The 17947-nt window shown below is 41.6% G+C and overlaps 1 protein-coding gene across 1 annotated transcript; it reads right to left on the minus strand.

Moving 5' to 3' along the window:
- Positions 1 to 9298: 9298 nt before the first annotated feature.
- Positions 9299 to 13830, minus strand: LOC139448171 (ankyrin repeat domain-containing protein 50-like). The gene is made up of 7 exons (XM_071229691.1): positions 13755 to 13830; positions 13032 to 13316; positions 12631 to 12769; positions 12395 to 12415; positions 12150 to 12163; positions 11680 to 11715; positions 9299 to 11520 (listed from the first exon to the last, which is right to left on the minus strand). Exons 1-7 carry the CDS (start codon positions 13828 to 13830, stop codon positions 9533 to 9535), a joined length of 2559 nt encoding a protein of 852 aa, XP_071085792.1. The 3' UTR covers positions 9299 to 9532.
- Between the last annotated feature and the right edge of the window lie 4117 nt (positions 13831 to 17947).

Below are 17947 nucleotides of genomic sequence, written 5' to 3' on the forward strand. Positions count from 1 at the left end.
GTTAGACGCTGATAGACTGTTAGACGCTGATAGACTGTTAGACACTGATAGGCTGTTAGACGATGATAGATTGTTAGACGCTGATAAAGTGTTAGGCGCTGATAAACTGTTAGACGCTGATAGACTGTTAGTCGCTGATAGACTGTTAGACGCTGATAGACTGTTACACACTCATAGACTGTTAGACACTGATAGACTCTAAGGCGCTGATAGACTGTTAGACGCTGACAGACTGTTAGACACTGATAGACTGTTAAACACTGATAGACTTTTGGACGCTGATAGACTGTTAGACCCCGACAGACTGCTAGACGCTGATAGACTGTTAGACGCTGATAGACTGATAGACACTGATATACTGTTTGACACTGATAGAATGTTAGACACTGACAGACTGTTAGACACTGAGAGACTGTTAGACACTGTTAGACTGTGAGACGCTGATAGACTGCTTGACGCTGATAGACTTATAGACTGTTAGACGCTGATAGACTGCTAGACACTGATAGACTGTTAGGCGCTGAGAGACTGTTAGACACTGGTAGACTGTTACACACTGATAGACTGTTAGGCGCTGATAGACTGTAAGTTGCTTATAGACTGATAGACGCTGATAGACTGTTAGACCCTCATAGACAGCTAGACACTGATAGACTGTTAGACACTGACAGACTGTAAGTCGCTGATAGACTGCTAGACGCTGATAGACTGTTTGACCCTGATAGACTGTTAGACACTGATATACTGTTAGATGCTGATAGACTGTTAGACACTGATAGACTGTTAGACACTGATATACTGTCAGACGCTGATAGACTGATAGACCCTGATAGACTGCTAGACACTGATAGACTGTTAGGTGCTGACACACTGTTAGACACTGATAGACTGTAAGACGCTGATAGACTGTTAAACGCTGATAGACTGCTAGACACTGATAGACTGTTAGGCGCTGATAGATTGTTAGACACTGATAGACTGTTAGACGCTGATAGACTGTTAGACGCTGATAGAATGTTAGACGCTGATAAACTGTTAGACACTGATAGGCTGTAAGACGCTGATAGATTGTTAGACGCTGATAAAGTGTTAGGCGCTGATAAACTGTTAGACGCTGATAGACTGTTAGTCGCTGATAGACTGTTAGACGCTGATAGACTGTTACACACTGATAGACTGTTAGACACTGATAGACTGTAAGGCGCTGATAGACTGTTAGACGCTGACAGACTGTTAGACACTGATAGACTGTTAGACACTGATAGACTTTTGGACGCTGATAGACTCTTAGACCCCGACAGACTGCTAGACGCTGATAGACTGTTAGACGCTGATAGACTGCTAGACACTGATAGACTCTTAGGCGCTGAGAGACTGTTAGACACTGGTAGACTGTTACACACTGATAGACTGTTAGGCGCTGATAGACTGTAAGTCAATGATAGACTGATAGACGCTGATAGACTGTTAGACCCTCATAGACAGCTAGACACTGATAGACTGTTAGACACTGATAGACTGTTAGGCGCTGATAGACTGATACACACTGATAGACTTTCAGACGCTGATAGACTGCTTGGCGCTGATGGAATGTTAGACACTGATAGACTGTTAGACACTGATAGACTGTGAGGCGCTGACAGACTGTTAGACGCTGATAGACTGTTAGACGCTGATAGACTCTTAGACGCTGATAAACTGTTAGACACTGATAGACTGTTATGCGCTGATAGACTGTTAGACGCTGATAGACTGTTAGACGCTGATAGACTGTTACACACTGATAGACTGTTAGACACTGAGAGACTGTAAGTTGCTGATAGACTGCTAGACGCTGATAGACTGTTTGACCCTGATAGACTGTTAGACACTGATATACTGTTTGACGCTGATAGAGTGTTAGACACTGATAGACTGTTAGACACTGATATACTGTCAGACGCTGATAGACTGCTAGACCCTGATAGACTGCTAGACACTGATAGACTGTTAGGTGCTGACAGACTGTTAGACACTGATAGACTGTTAGACGCTGATAGACTGTTAAACGCTGATAGACTGCTAGACACTGATAGACTGTTAGGCGCTGATAGATTGTTAGACACTGATAGACTGTTAGACGCTGATAGACTGTTAGACACTGATAGAATGCTAGGCGGTGACACTGGTAGGCGCTGATAGACTGTTAGACGCTGATAGACTGTTAAACGCTGATAGACTGCTAGACACTGATAGACTGTTAGGCGCTGATAGACTGTTAGACACTGATAGACTGTTAGACGCTGATAGACTGTTACACACTGATAGAATGCTAGGCGGTGACACTGGTAGGCGCTGATAGACGATTAAACGCTGATAGACTGTTAGACGCTGATAAACTGTTAGACACTGAAAGACTGTTAGACACTGATAGACTGTTAAGCGCTGATAGACTGTTAGACGCTGATAGACTGTTAGACGCTGATAGACTGTTAGACGCTGATAGACTGTTAGACGCTGAAAGACTGTTAGACACTGATAGACTGTTAAGCGCTGATAGACTGATAGACACTAATAGGCTGTTAGACGCTGATAGACTGTTAGACGCTGATAGACTGTTACACACTGATAGACTGTTAGACACTGACAGACTGTAAGTCGCTGATAGACTGCTAGACGCTGATAGACTGTTAAACGCTGATAGACTGCTAGACACTGATAGACTGTTAGGTGCTGATAGACTGTTAAACACTGATAGACTGTTAGACGCTGATAGAGTGTTAAACACTGATAGAATTCTAGGCGGTGACACTGGTAGGCGTTGATAGACTGTTAGACGCTGATAGACTGTTAGACGCTGATAGACTGTTAGACACTGATAGACTGTTAGACGCTGATAGACTGTTAGACACTGATAGGCTGTTAGACGCTGATAGACTGTTAGACGCTGATAAAGTGTTAGGCGCTGATAAACTGTTAGACGTTGATAGACTGTTAGTCGCTGATAGACTGTTAGACGCTGATAGACTGTTACACACTGATAGACTGTTAGACACTGATAGACTCTAAGGCGCTAATAGACTGTTAGACGCTGACAGACTCTAAGGCGCTGATAGACTGTTAGACGCTGACAGACTGTTAGACACTCATAGACTGTTAGACACTGATAGACTTTTGGACGCTGATAGACTGTTAGACCCCGACAGACTGCTAGACGCTGATAGACTGTTAGACCCTGATAGACTGCTAGACACTGATATACTGTTGGACACTGATAGAATGTTAGACACTGATAGACTGCTAGGCGCTGACAGACTGTTAGGCACTGATCGACTGTTAGACACTGAAAGACTGTTAGACACTGATAGACTGTTAGACGCTGATAGACTGTTAGACGCTGATAGACTGTTAGACGCTGATAGACTGTTAGACGCTGATAGACTGTTAGACGCTGAAAGACTGTTAGACACTGATAGACTGTTAAGCGCTGATAGACTGATAGACACTAATAGGCTGTTAGACGCTGATAGATTGTTAGACGCTGATAGACTGTTACACACTGATAGACTGTTAGACACTGACAGACTGTAAGTCGCTGATAGACTGCTAGACGCTGATAGACTGTTAAACGCTGATAGACTGCTAGACACTGATAGACTGTTAGGTGCTGATAGACTGTTAAACACTGATAGACTGTTAGACGCTGATAGAGTGTTAAACACTGATAGAATTCTAGGCGGTGACACTGGTAGGCGTTGATAGACTGTTAGACGCTGATAGACTGTTAGACGCTGATAGACTGTTAGACACTGATAGACTGTTAGACGCTGATAGACTGTTAGACACTGATAGGCTGTTAGACGCTGATAGACTGTTAGACGCTGATAAAGTGTTAGGCGCTGATAAACTGTTAGACGCTGATAGACTGTTAGTTGCTGATAGACTGTTAGACGCTGATAGACTGTTACACACTGATAGACTGTTAGACACTCATAGACTGTTAGACACTGATAGACTTTTGGACGCTGATAGACTGTTAGATCCCGACAGACTGCTAGACGCTGATAGACTGTTAGACCCTGATAGACTGCTAGACACTGATATACTGTTGGACACTGATAGAATGTTAGACACTGATAGACTGTTAGACACTGAGAGACTGCTAGACACTGTTAGACTGTGAGACGCTGATAGACTGCTTGACGCTGATAGACTGTTAAACGCTGATAGACTGCTACACACTGATAGACTGTTAGGCGCTGATAGACTGTTAGACCCTGATAGACTGTTAGACACTGATATACTGTTAGACACTGATAGACTGTTAGGCGCTGATAGACTGATACACACTGATAAACTGTCAGACGCTGATAGACTGCTTGGCGCTGATGGACTGTTAGACACTGATAGACTGTTAGACACTGATAGACTGTGAGGCGCTGACAGACTGTTAGACGCTGATAGACTGTTAGGCGCTGATAGACTGTTAGACGCTGATAGACTGTTAGACGCTGATGGACTGTTAGACACTGATAGACTAATAGACACTGACAGAATGTTAGACACTGATAGACTCTTAGACACTGATAGACTCTTAGACACTGATAGACTGTCAGACAATGATAGACTGTAAGACACTGATAGACTGCTAGGCGCTGACAGACTGTTAGGCACTCATAGACTGTTAAACGCTGATAGACTGTTAGACCCTGATAGACTGTTAGACACTGATAAACTGTTATGCGCTTATAGACTCTTAGGTGCTGACAGACTGTTAGACGGTGATATACTTTTAGACACTGATAGACTGTTAGACGCTGATAGACTGTTAGATGCCGATAAACTGTTAGACGCTGAAAGACTGTTAGACACTGATAGACTGTTAAGCGCTGATAGACTGTTAGACGCTGATAGACTGTTAGACGCTGATAGACTGTTAGACGCTGATAGACTGTTAGATGCTGAAAGACTGTTAGACACTGATAGACTGTTAAGCGCTGATAGACTGATAGACACTAATAGGCTGTTAGACGCTGATAGACTGTTAGACACTGATAGACTCTTAGACACTGATAGACTCTTAGACACTGATAGACTGTTAGACACTGATAGACTGCTAGGCGCTGACAGACTGTTAGGCACTGATAGACTGTTAGACGCTGATAGAGTGTTAGACACTGATAGACTGTTAGGCGCTGATAGACTGTTAGGTGCTGACAGACTGTTAGACGGTGATAGACTGTTAGACACTGATCGACTGTTAGACGCTAATAGATTGTTAGGCGCTGATAGACTGTTAGATGCTGATAGACTGTTAGACGCTGATAGACTGTTACACGCTGATAGACTGTTAGACACTGATAGACTGTAAGTCGCTGATAGACTGTTACCCGCTGATAGACTGTTAGACCCTGATAGGCTGCTAGACGCTGATATACTGTTAGACGTTGATAGACTGTTAGACATTGATAGACTCAGGCGCTGATAGACTGATAGACTGTTAGACGCTGATAGACTGCTAGGCGCTGTTAGACTGTTAGACACTGATAGACTGTTACACACTGATAGACTGTTAGACACTGGTAGACTGTAAGTCGCTGATAGACTGTTAGACATTAATAGACTGTTAGACACTGATAGACTGTTGAACGCTGATAGACTGTCAGACCCCTATAGACTGCTAGACGCTGATAGACTGTTAGACCCTGATAGACTGCTAGACACTGATATCGTGTTAGACACTGATAGAGTGTTAGACACTGATAGACTGTTAGACACTTATAGACTGTGAGACACTGATAGACTGTTAGGCGCTGATAGACTGTTAAACGCTGATAGACTGTTAGACACTGATAGACTGCTAGACACTGATATACTGCTAGACACTGCTAGTCACTGATAGACTGTTTTGACGCTGATAGACTGCTAATCGCTGATAGACTGTTAGACACTGATATACTGTTAGACACTGATAGACTGTTAGACACTGATAGACTGCTAGGCCCTAATAGACTGCTAGGCGCTGACGATATCTCTCTACTTCCCTGATCTTCGGCTCCAGGTCATTGTGACCTTTTTCCTCGAACAGACGACTGGGAGGTTATCGAGTGTATTTTAGCAGGGGCGAAGTAGTCACGTGTCCAGTAATCTATTGTCCCTATACACGCCTCAACATGACTGTGTGGTAGACGATGTACCTGTTTTCAGTCGCGCTTTTTTGTGATAACGGCCCCGACCTACAATATTTATGCACACGTCTGTACCTCAAAAGCACAATACATTTGACATTCATGGACATGAACGCAATGTGAATGTTACCGTCCCATGACTCACTGGTTACTCACATGCAGGTTACCCTTGAAAAGTTAAAAGTTAATTTCAAATAACGATTTTATTATTAAAATAAAACGTCTCCGAAGATGGAGCCTGCCACAAAAAATAGGTGGTGATTTCCTTACCAAAATTCAGGCTCATATGTTTAAATAAAAAAGATGTATGGTTGTATTGCTGTAGCTGTAGTCATTTGTGATGTATTGTGTGACCATTCTGCATTCATTTGTGTATTTAACTTATTGAGTAACTTGTGGTTCTGGTTACTCTGGTTATTGTTGCAATGAATAAACTATGTATGTATTATTAATACTTATTTTTGCGTTTTTTATTTTTGCGATTGAGTCTCGTTCGCAAAACTCGCAATAATAAAACGGTCGCAAAAAAATCACTGTTTACAGTATTTAAAATCGATGCAATCGATGTGTTCGCGTAAAGAGTGAGCTAGGCCTGCCTGAGAGGTAGCACCCGCCATTCACATATGTTGCATGGAGACGGAAGTATTTGTTGCCTGACACCACACAGCACAACCTGCCCCAACAGTAATTGACGTACACGCGAGACACCGACTATTTTTCCCTATCATGAAAACATATAAACGTCTCACAACACGGCTCTGGGTATCTATGTTCTTCCATGAGTGACTCCGAGCCTGAACGACACCACGAGACGTGCGTGCACCTTTCCTAAGGACTCCTTAAAGCGAATCGCCAGATGTGTGCGCCATACACTAAATTGGTATTATCTAAAGCACCAAATATTGTTTGAACAGCATGAAAAATAAACTTTGATAGCTGAACAGTCCACGAATTGAAAAATTAACCTTCCTATCTTGCAAAAATAGCGCTCCAAAAGCTCTTGACCACACTAATCTGAATGAGAAAAAAGATACCTTGATGTTTCTTATAGGTTATAGTTTTCATTTCAACTCATGAACAAAATCATATTTCTACACTGCGCACGAAACCACCGTTCCTAAAAACAATGATGTGAGATGTATTCATATTCACCCCCAGACCCCTTTGCTGACATAAAACATCCATACATCTAATTCCCTTTGTAAACCAATCACTGAATCATCCACCAGAGCCACACCATATGCAAATAAGAAATACCATAGTTTCCTCCAGGTCCTCAAGAACAAATATGCCTCTGAATCCACTTTGCTTGAACATAAAATATAACTGGACTCAATGGCACATCCTTGACATGCTGTGTCAAACACCTCAGCTCTTCCATCCCATTATTCTTAGAATACATATTATTAAAAACTTTAAATATCTTACTAAATCAAAAGCATTACGAAGCAAAGGCTACATAAAAACGTTGTTTGAATTCTCTTAAATACGTTTTGGCAAAGAGACTGTAAGCTATAAAGGTTGTCTACTGGAGAACAATTATTCCTGAATCCAGCCTGCGATTCATGAATATGCATATTTACTTCCATCCAAATTCTTTTGTTAGCCTCCAAAATGGAAGTAAATACCTCCCCCAAAGTATTTAACAGAGACATACCTCGATAACTATTATGGTCCAATCTATGTCCTTGTTTATGCAGGGACAAAATTAAGTAACATTTCAATATATGGTAATAACAAAAGTTATCCCCAAAAGTATTTAACAGAGACATTCCTCGATAATTATTATGGTCCAATCTATGTCCTTGTTTATGCAGGGACAAAATTAAGTAACATTTCAATATATGGTAATAACACAGTTCATTTTCAATAAATCCTAGGGATACCATTTGAACCCGTGGATTTACAGTCTCTCAATGAAGTGACAGCTTTCACAACTTCACAGACTGAATAATGTGGGCTGATACTAAGCTTGGATTATTACAATCGCCACATTCTTCATGATCATGGTTTGTCATAAAGTGAGAAACAGTGCCATCAATAGTTGACTACTGAGCACCCCGTTTTACAATAGTCCTACCAAACATCAAGGCTACAGACAGCTGGTTACCACTACAACGTGACAAAGATTTAATCCTACGCCAACACATTTTACAACCCTTGTCATCTTCGATAATATGCTCATAATCTTCCAGCTGTTTAATAACAAACTTTGTTAAATTACTTTTCATATTCCAAATACCGCTTACACTCTGACTTAGATCTGAGTAGACAATTTAAAAAACATAATTTTCTTTATCTAAATTCTGGACTCTCACATTCAAACCAAGTGGGCTGTTTTCTACCTTCATATAGCATTACATGCAGTTACACACCAGAACAATGCAACCATTCTGCAAGCCAACAGAAGCATTATTTAAATATAAGTTTTCAGAGAGGATAAACAAAAGAATGAATTGTTCGCTGACACATATGGAGAGAAGACCTTCTAACTACAGACACAGCAGAAATACAGTGGGGGACATTTAATTCAGATTTAATTCAGATTCAGAACATTTACTAATATCAAGCATTAATCCTTATTTCTGAAAACAGCAAACTGATTACAAGAACAAAAACAATTCAGTGGTGACAATAAACTACAAATGGTGTGGATCACAAATACATTACACAATGACAATTTTGTTAAACTAAACGATATTACTCTCATAGTTGCAATAACAATGTTTTATTCAAAGTTTCACACCTGGTAAATGTAATTCAAGGTAACATGCTCCCCATTTGTTTCGTTTGACCATATTCTAAATGGCATTGTGTATTCATGACATGCTCCTTGTCCAGAGTATGTAGCAGTGCGTGCATCACTTCTCATCTGTAGGATTGGTAAGATGCACGCCTCAGAGCCTGCCTCGGTCAATCCGCTCAACTGGTTAGATGCATTATCGAAGCATTAACACTTATATTTGTAGCATTGACGAGGTAATTCACACCTATTACACATACACTATAACAACATGCATAACACACTGAATAGTAGAATGTGGTGGGCATTTCCAAGTTTGACGCATCACTGACAAAAATGATGTCTGATGGTATTCCTATTTTTACCTCACCACATGTTCTCGTATTGTCTTCAGGTGAAGAGTTGACTTTCATTTGTTTTGACGGCAGTTATTTCTGCTGGCTATGGAAAGGGTTTTGTCGCTTCATACACATGACACAATGACATGATAACGTTCTCTTGACGTTGCATTGAAAGTAGAGCTACATAGTTCCGTTTGTCCACTACTGAAACAATAATCGGAACATGGACTGCATAGCAGCCGGCATCAACTTGTCAGAATCTTGCATATCCTTATATTTGATCACGTTGACTGTGTCACAAGAAATGCATACACAGAGTTATCATGTAATTCGTTTGATATCATTATTGCTGTTAATTCTTCCTTATTTTCCGCTGAGATATCAACAATGTCTAGTGAGAGAACATACTTTACAATCTTCAAATATCCTCCATAACAGGCCGCATGAAGTATATTGTTACTATCATCATCTGTGAGGGTCATATCAGCTCCTTCTCCCTCAAGTGACTCCACCACCTCTCTATGACCAGCACCTGCTGCCATCAGTACCGGAGTCCTCCCGTATTGCCCTCTGCTGTTGATGTCCACAATCTTGTGTGACACAACATTCTTCACCATCTCCACATGCCCGCCGATACATGCAACATGGAGGATGTTGTTGCCATTATCATCTTTTAAGGTCACATCACCTCCATTACTTATAAGCAGATCCAACACTTCTTTGTGCCCCTTCTCTGCTGCCTTCATCACCGGGGTTCTCCCGTACCGTCCTCTGCTGTTGATGTCGACCCTGTGTTTTGTGACGATGTCCTTCACCAAGTCCAGATGTCCTTCCAGACAGGCCACATGGAGGATGTTCTCACCTTTGTCATCTACCTGTGATAGATCTGCTCCTTTACTCACGAGTACATCAAATATATTCCTTTTTTTCCTGAAGTCAACCATTCTGACTGGTGTTCGTTGAAGCTGTCCTTTAGTGTTGATGTCCACAGAATTCAAGGAAAGGACAAATTTCACAACTTCCAGGTGACCCCCAATGCATGCCACGTGGAGGATGTTGTTATTGTCATCATCCGTCAGTGACAGATCTGCTCCTGTATCCTTAAGGGCCTGAATCACCTCTATATGTCGGCTACCTGCAGCCATCATCGCAGGTGTCCTCCCGTATTGCCCTCTGCTGTTGATATCAACAAGGCCTTGTGAGAGGACAAACTTCACCATTTCAACATGTCCACCAATACATGCTACATGGAGGATGTTGTTGCCGTTATCATCTTTTAAGGTCACATCACCTCCACTACTTTTAAGAAGGTCCAGCACTTCTTTGTGCCCCTTCTCTGCTGCCTTCATCACCGGGGTTCTCCCGTACCGTCCTCTGCTGTTGATGTCAACCCTGTGATTTGTGACGATGTCCTTCACTAAGTCTAGATGTCCTTCCAGACAGGCCACATGGAGGATGTTCTCACCTTTGTCATCTACCTGTGATAGATCTGCTCCTTTACTCACAAGTAAGTCAAATGCAGTTCTGTGTTTCCCGAAGTCAACCATTCTCACGGGTGTCTGTTGATGCTGTCCTTTACTGTTGACGTCCAAAGTGTTCAAGGAGACGACAAACTTGACTAGTTCCGGATGTCCCCCAATGCATGCCACGTGGAGGATGTTGTTACTGTCATCGTCCACCACCGACAGATCTGCTCCTTTAGTCTTAAGAAATTCAACAACACCTTTATGTCGACAGCATGCAGCCATCATTGCCGGTGTCCTCCCATACTGTCCTCTACTGTTGATGCCAACAATGCCTAATGAGAGGACATGCTTCACCATCTCCACATGTCCTCCAATACAGGCGACATGAAGGATGTTGTTACCCTTATCATCCACTGATGACAAATTACCTCCCTTGCTATCAAGGATGTCAAACGCTTCTCTATGTCCTTTCTCTGCTGTTTTCATTATTGGCGTTCTGCCATAACATCCTCTACTATTGATGTCCATGTTGTCCTGTAAGAGGAGATATTTCACAACATCCATATATCCTCCCAGACAGGCCACATGAAGGATGTTTTCCCCCTTGTCGTCCACTGGTGACAGATCAGCTCCTTTGTCCACCAGCAGGTTCACGACGTGTCCATGTCCCTCGGAGGCTGCACACATCACAGGGGTCCTCCCGTCTTCCCTTGTACAGTTGATATCTTCACGGTTGTCAGACAATATCTGTTTTATGATGTCGACATCCCCCACAAGGCTCGCATCATGAAGATTAGTGTTCCCTGTGAAAGAAGATATGGTACATTAGTTGCATGTTGCATCTTTTCTCTTGGAGTAGATGTGTCAGTAACTGCTGTATTTGCAGACAGTATTGTATATACGCCATAATACATTACATCACATGCTGATTTAATACAGGACCTTATGGAGACTGTCCTTACCTTTCATCAAATGCATCCCTTCCTCCAGAGAATGACCTGAAAACCACAATTGTAGGTACGTTTCATATATTATTTGAATTAATCTGGATCCGTCATATATGATAATTCATATATATAATTTTAAGATTCCATATTTTCTGTCACTGGTCAGGAAGAACAACTGTATTCTTGATATTTAGAAACAACGGTTTGCTTAATAATATCAACCCACATACAATGAGAGGGGCATACTATATTCACATCCCACTATGACACACTTCAAACATTTTACAATCACCCAAACACCACACCTAATCCCAGAATATGTTGTGTAGGAAGTAAAACTTCATTATATCCTGTCTGCTCATATTGTGATTTTTGAATAATTTTACGTCATTGGGAAATGTACTTATTCAACTTAAAGGCCACCAAAACTGGAGAGAGGTAATGAGTATTTTTCGGATCTACATATTTTGTGTTTTTATACTTACGGGCTTTGAGGTTTCTGAAAGAACATACAATTATGAGAGTTAGTTAAATAAATAAGTTCCATTCATTTATCGAGTGTATTTAATTTCTCAATTGGTGAGAAGCCAATTCTATTGTGACGTAAGTGAGTAAGATTAAAGCTGCTTTGAACGACAGTTAGTTGTGCAATGTGTGAGGAGAGTGCCAGGCACACACACCATGCTACTTTGCAACAGAAATCAAAGTCAAATTGGAAATATGGTATTACCTATTTCTATGTCTTTCCCTTCTGCAAGTAAAAATGAAAATATGTTTAAACGAATATGAACAGAATGTCCGCCAACACCTGGTGTCATCACTGATTTTCAGTGGTCCCTTCATGCAATGTTTACAGCTATGTTGTCCTTTACGCGAAATGGCGTATAATAAGTTGCGTTTTATCTTTTATAATGATATTCATACAGGACACGTTCCGAACGTAAAATCACATTGATTTTTACTTACAGAATGACAAAAAGTGTAATGATGACGACTATTATCACAACCACGGCAATGCACACGGGGATAGCAATCGCGGCCGGCCCTGTTGATAGGGACTCCGTCGTCGTCGAAGTTCCTGTTGAGGGAGCTGCTGTCACCTCCACTGTATAAACACAGACTAGTAACTGATCCATGTGTAGGTGCACTGATATGTATATACATTTATCACATACATTTAACTGTTTACAAGAAACCAAAGCTGGAGACAACATCTCCAATGCAATCAGTTATGTACTACTTTCATGTAAATATGTTAGGCTTCTCTGTATCAACTCAGTTTTTTTTATGTTTCATGAGTCCTTTTGTAACTACAGACCATTTATACCCCTAGTCATCTGTGTCCTTGTTCCATCAAACCTTTATACCTTTCAGCATTTGACAAAAATGTCCCTCCCTGTTGTGTGGGCAGCCCAGGGTACAGTGTCCGTCTTGTTGGTTGCAGGTCCTGTTGACACAATGAGTGCTGCACTGGGAGTTGCACTGATCTCCGTACCAGCCTGCCAGGCACCCCGAGGAGCAGCTCCCACTCAGCTTGTCACAGTGTATGTCCTCCGTGCCTACAAGACTGGCACATTGCTGGGGACAGCTGTGTTCACATCTTCCTCCATAAAATCCCAGGTCACACTCTTCGCCATGGACAAGAAGTACTGCTTGACAGTACACAAACATTCAAAACAGGTTTCCACAATTTTGAGTAAGAAGGTGAGTCAGTAAGTGAGTGAATGAGTTTGGTTTACACTCCTTTTAGCTATATTCCAGCAACAGCACGAGAGAGACACGAAAGTGGGCTTCACGCATTGTACTAGGGCCTTTGGCGTGACAAGGCCAATCCACCACCACCACCACCCCCCACCCCCATTTCAGTGTACCCATAAGTGAAAGCGTTAAACGTTTATAGATAACAGATTGACCTTTCTCCTGGCTAGATTTTACACACAAAAAACATTTAATGCGACAGGGTGAATGGCCACCATGATCGCTGTATCAGTGCATCTTGGATACATTTATGTTTTATGTAAGGAACATATTTCCCATTCTGTGACTGCATATTATCTTGAAAGTATTATTAAAATGATAGTTGTACTCACCTAATCTAAGCAGAAGAATGAAAAGTGTCAAAATTGCTGAAGGTGTTCGCCTTCCCTTTATCGGCCGCAAATACATCAAAGTGATCTGGACTTGGAAACAGATATTATATATGACATGACCTTTATATACTACTAAAAATTTGATAAGGATCGTAGATATTTTTCTAAATAAAAAAACGAAATATCTGCATAACTGGCAATATTGTGTTCAAGTGAAATCAAAAACGTCTCCAACACACGTGCACTTGCATTTCATGCCATGGGAAATGCGTTTCACATCACAGTTCATGCTTTTGCTACCATTTGCACGATTTCCAATCAGGCAACGGTGTCTGATTCATTCTGAAACTGTAAACTCAATTGAGTGTTTACACTACGTTTATCTACGCAATGCCCCCTCAACGTGTAAGGCGTCGCCTGACGACAGAACAACTGGGCAGATGTATTGGAATGCTTGATGCTGGCTATTCACAACGTGACGTTGCCAATGCACTAAACGTCAGCCAGAGCGTTGTAAGCAGGGCCTGGTCCCGACAGCAAAATTATGGTACAGCAGCACACCGACATGGGGGTGGTCGTCAGAGGTCGACAACTCAACACCAAGATCATTTTGTGGCTCTTCATGCACGACGTCATCACTTCTGGACAGCAACCAGCCTACGTAACGACCTCCTGAACGCCTCGGGGGTGAATGTGTCCACTCAGACGATACGGAATCGTCTTCACAATGCAGGTCTCTAGTCGAGAAGGGCATGTGTCTGAATCCCCCAGACTGTTCGACACCAGCGGGAGCGATTGGAATGGGCTGAAGATCATGTCACTTGGACACGGAACGATTGGGTTCCAGTTCTGTTCACCGATGAGTCCAGGTATTGTTTGGACTTTACAGACAGGAGGCAGCGGGTGTGGCGACGACAACGTGAACGTTTCCATGAAGCCAGCATCAGTGAACATGACCGTTATGGTGGTGGTTCCATCATGGTCTGGGGTGCAATCAACAGAGATGGCAGGACAGATCTTCATGTCCTGGAGAGAGGAACAATGACGGGGGTGAGGTACCGGGATGAGATCCTCGATGTGTACGTCAGACCCTACGCTGGTGCTGTTGGCCCTGAGTTCATCCTGATGGATGATAACGCCCGTCCTCATCGCGCCAGGGTGGTTGAGCAGTACCTGGAGCAGGAGACAAATGTCCGCATGGATTGGACAGCGCGCTCGCCGGACTTGAACCCGATTGAGCATGTCTGGAACATGCTGCAGGTTGCCCTTTCACGCCGTAGAGCACAACCCACGACTTTGGCAGAGCTCGGACATGCCCTCGTGGAAGAGTGGAACAACCTTCCCATTGGGAACATCCGGGTGCTTATTGACAGCATATCTCGACGTTGTCAGGCCGTCATTGCTGCAAGGGGAGGTCATACTCGATATTGACACTTCATCGACTAAGTGTAATGATGGACTATCCCTCATAACTGTGTAATTCTTTCTCTTGTTTGCTGTTAACATTTTTTAATGAAATGCCTTTTGGTGTTTGCAGATTTCAAACATTCCACATTGATACAAGTTCATGCCGTTCATGAATTTTCATTCATAACATGATTAAACACGTTTCTGAGTCAGAGTCATGTCTTTTGTTATGTTTGTGGTAACTTACACACATATTACCTAGTGATCCTTATCACATTTTGAGTAGTATACTTCAAGTACTGAGCTACCTCAACCTACACGGGAACAGTTTAAGATCAAGTGGCCAGTATTGTGGTGATGCAGTATACAAGTTTCATCTTAAAGAATTGTTAAACATATATATGAATGCTCAGATCATTTCCGGGTCACAATGATATTTCACAAAATGTATTTTTTTACATATTATTTTTATCCGATTGTTCATAAGTTGATCAGCATTTTAGCATTGTTACATGAATTTGAGCAGAATTATATGCAAACTGGAAACATTGAAATTGTGTATTGTGATGTGGCTGTCACTATGAGCATAGAAAATTTCATACAACTGAGATTAAAACCTAAGTTGTAACTGCTTGTTTAACTTCACATGGTGAAATTTTCTTTACTTATCATAATTTATTACCTAAATTTCCAAGATGATTTGCTATTTATCTTATGGATTATTTCATTGGGTCTGAGAATCCACATGTCTCAGATAGTCTACCAACATTGAATTGTTTATTTAATTTTACACATTGCAATATCAGACTCTGTAACAATATGTGGTTATATGTTAAGCTATAAGTGTGTGTCATGAAGACGATGTAGAGACAATGATACATAATACATACGTCAGTACGATGTGATACTTCCTACTTGTCAACCCAGAGAGTATGTGTGTCGACTGTACACCCCACATCACGCTTACAGAAGGACGCCATTTTCACCTTGATGACACACTTACTACCTCTGCTTGATACAAAAAGTAGAAACTATTTGATATCCCGGCCGGTATGGAGTTGCATGACTGGACGTGTTTATTTATAGCTTAGCCTTGTTCTCGCTCAATATATGCAGTTAGCTTCGACAGGCAAGTGCAGGGAAGTGGGTCACCTGATCAGGTACAAAAGGCAATGCATTCTGGGTGGAGTCCGCTCAGCTCAAAGTCTGTTTGGCAGGTTGAGCGGTTAGTGATTCTACCAACATAAATCAAAGATACCGGGATACTTGTATAGACCAGTGATTATATGTACGATTGGATAGTTGTTTGTGATTAGTGAATCGTTAGACATCAAAGTTCAGTCAAGCAAATGATAAAAGACAATTCCAGGACCAAGGAGCATTCCTTTCACAGATGTGTACATGTAAGTTTTATGGCCATATGATCCATTTTGTTACAATTATGTGATCAATGGAAACCTGTTTGTTTGAAATTATAGTATTGAATATTGGCAACCACTTGCACAACTGGAAGAAAACAGCGGGTTTGAGTGGAACTTAACCACGCAGTTTTCACTTAACTCGACTTATGAAACAGGCCAATAAATCTGAAACCAAATTATGAGTGATTTGAATTGAAAAAGTTTCACTGATACCCATGCCTCTGTGGGTGTTGAGCTAATCAGTGAAACATTCAGTTGTGAAAGGCTGTGGTAGAAACTCTGGGCTTGATGTGCCAGGCATCATTACTGCATCCTCTGTGGGGAATCCCGGTTAGAAGTGGTCCTCAGGAAACTATGTAGAAGCGACTTGGATGATTGCCTGTCGAGCGTTTCTCCTGATTTCATCCCATCTTTTATAAACATTAAACAGACACACTAGAATGTAAAGAACTTTAATAAAAATGATAGTAAATATACAATAGATGTTTATATTTTCCATCGAAATGCTAACATAACGAAATATACTTCTCAGATAAAGCCTGGGGATTTACAAATGAAGATACATTATCATCTCCGGCCACAACTTAAGCGGGACAATCATAAAGAACTTAGCTCCAGATTTGTAATGCACGGGGGACTGTTCAATTCTTCACATAGCTCTCACGAGCGCTCCAAAATACATGTACTAAAAACAGAGGTAAACTCATAGGTCAAACCCTCGGCATGATTTAAAAAATCCAAAGAAAGGACATTGTGGTCCACCTTGCTTGTGTCCCAGCTCACATCGGAATGTTCGGAAACAAAGAAGTCGACAATTCTGTCAAATCAGGGCCAACTTAAACACAGTCAACTCAGACCTCGGCCACAGTTAGGACGAAGTCAAATCAATTATTCAAAGCAAACTCAGCCCGAAATGGGCATCTAAATACCAAACTTTGATGATAGCAAAACGCCTCAAACAAATGGTAAAAAGAGCTCAACACAAAGTCTCAACAAACCACCAAAACAAACTAACGCACAGATCTATAACTAGACCTTACACTGGTCACACAAACATAAACATCCATCAAAACAACATTAAAAAGCATCGTACAGGCAACTCCCTTTACTATTCTACAGTGGAGGACAACAGCAGGTGAAATTCCAATGTAAACACTACAAGAATGTCTGAAGTGAAATAGGCACACACATTTCCACAATTCAGCAACCCATCACTCTAGCTTATTCCTCCAACTATTACCACCAAGGCATTTACCTAATCAAAACCAACTTAAACGGCAGGATCTAAAGGCAGCAACCTAATATCACACTGTCACATCACATTCTGTCAGCTACTTTACAGGCCCTTATTCCAGTCACTTACTT

This window comes from Haliotis cracherodii, unplaced genomic scaffold (assembly GCF_022045235.1).
Source record: "Haliotis cracherodii isolate W230 unplaced genomic scaffold, xgHalCrac1.p SCAF_7, whole genome shotgun sequence".
Classification (NCBI taxonomy): domain Eukaryota; kingdom Metazoa; phylum Mollusca; class Gastropoda; order Lepetellida; family Haliotidae; genus Haliotis; species Haliotis cracherodii.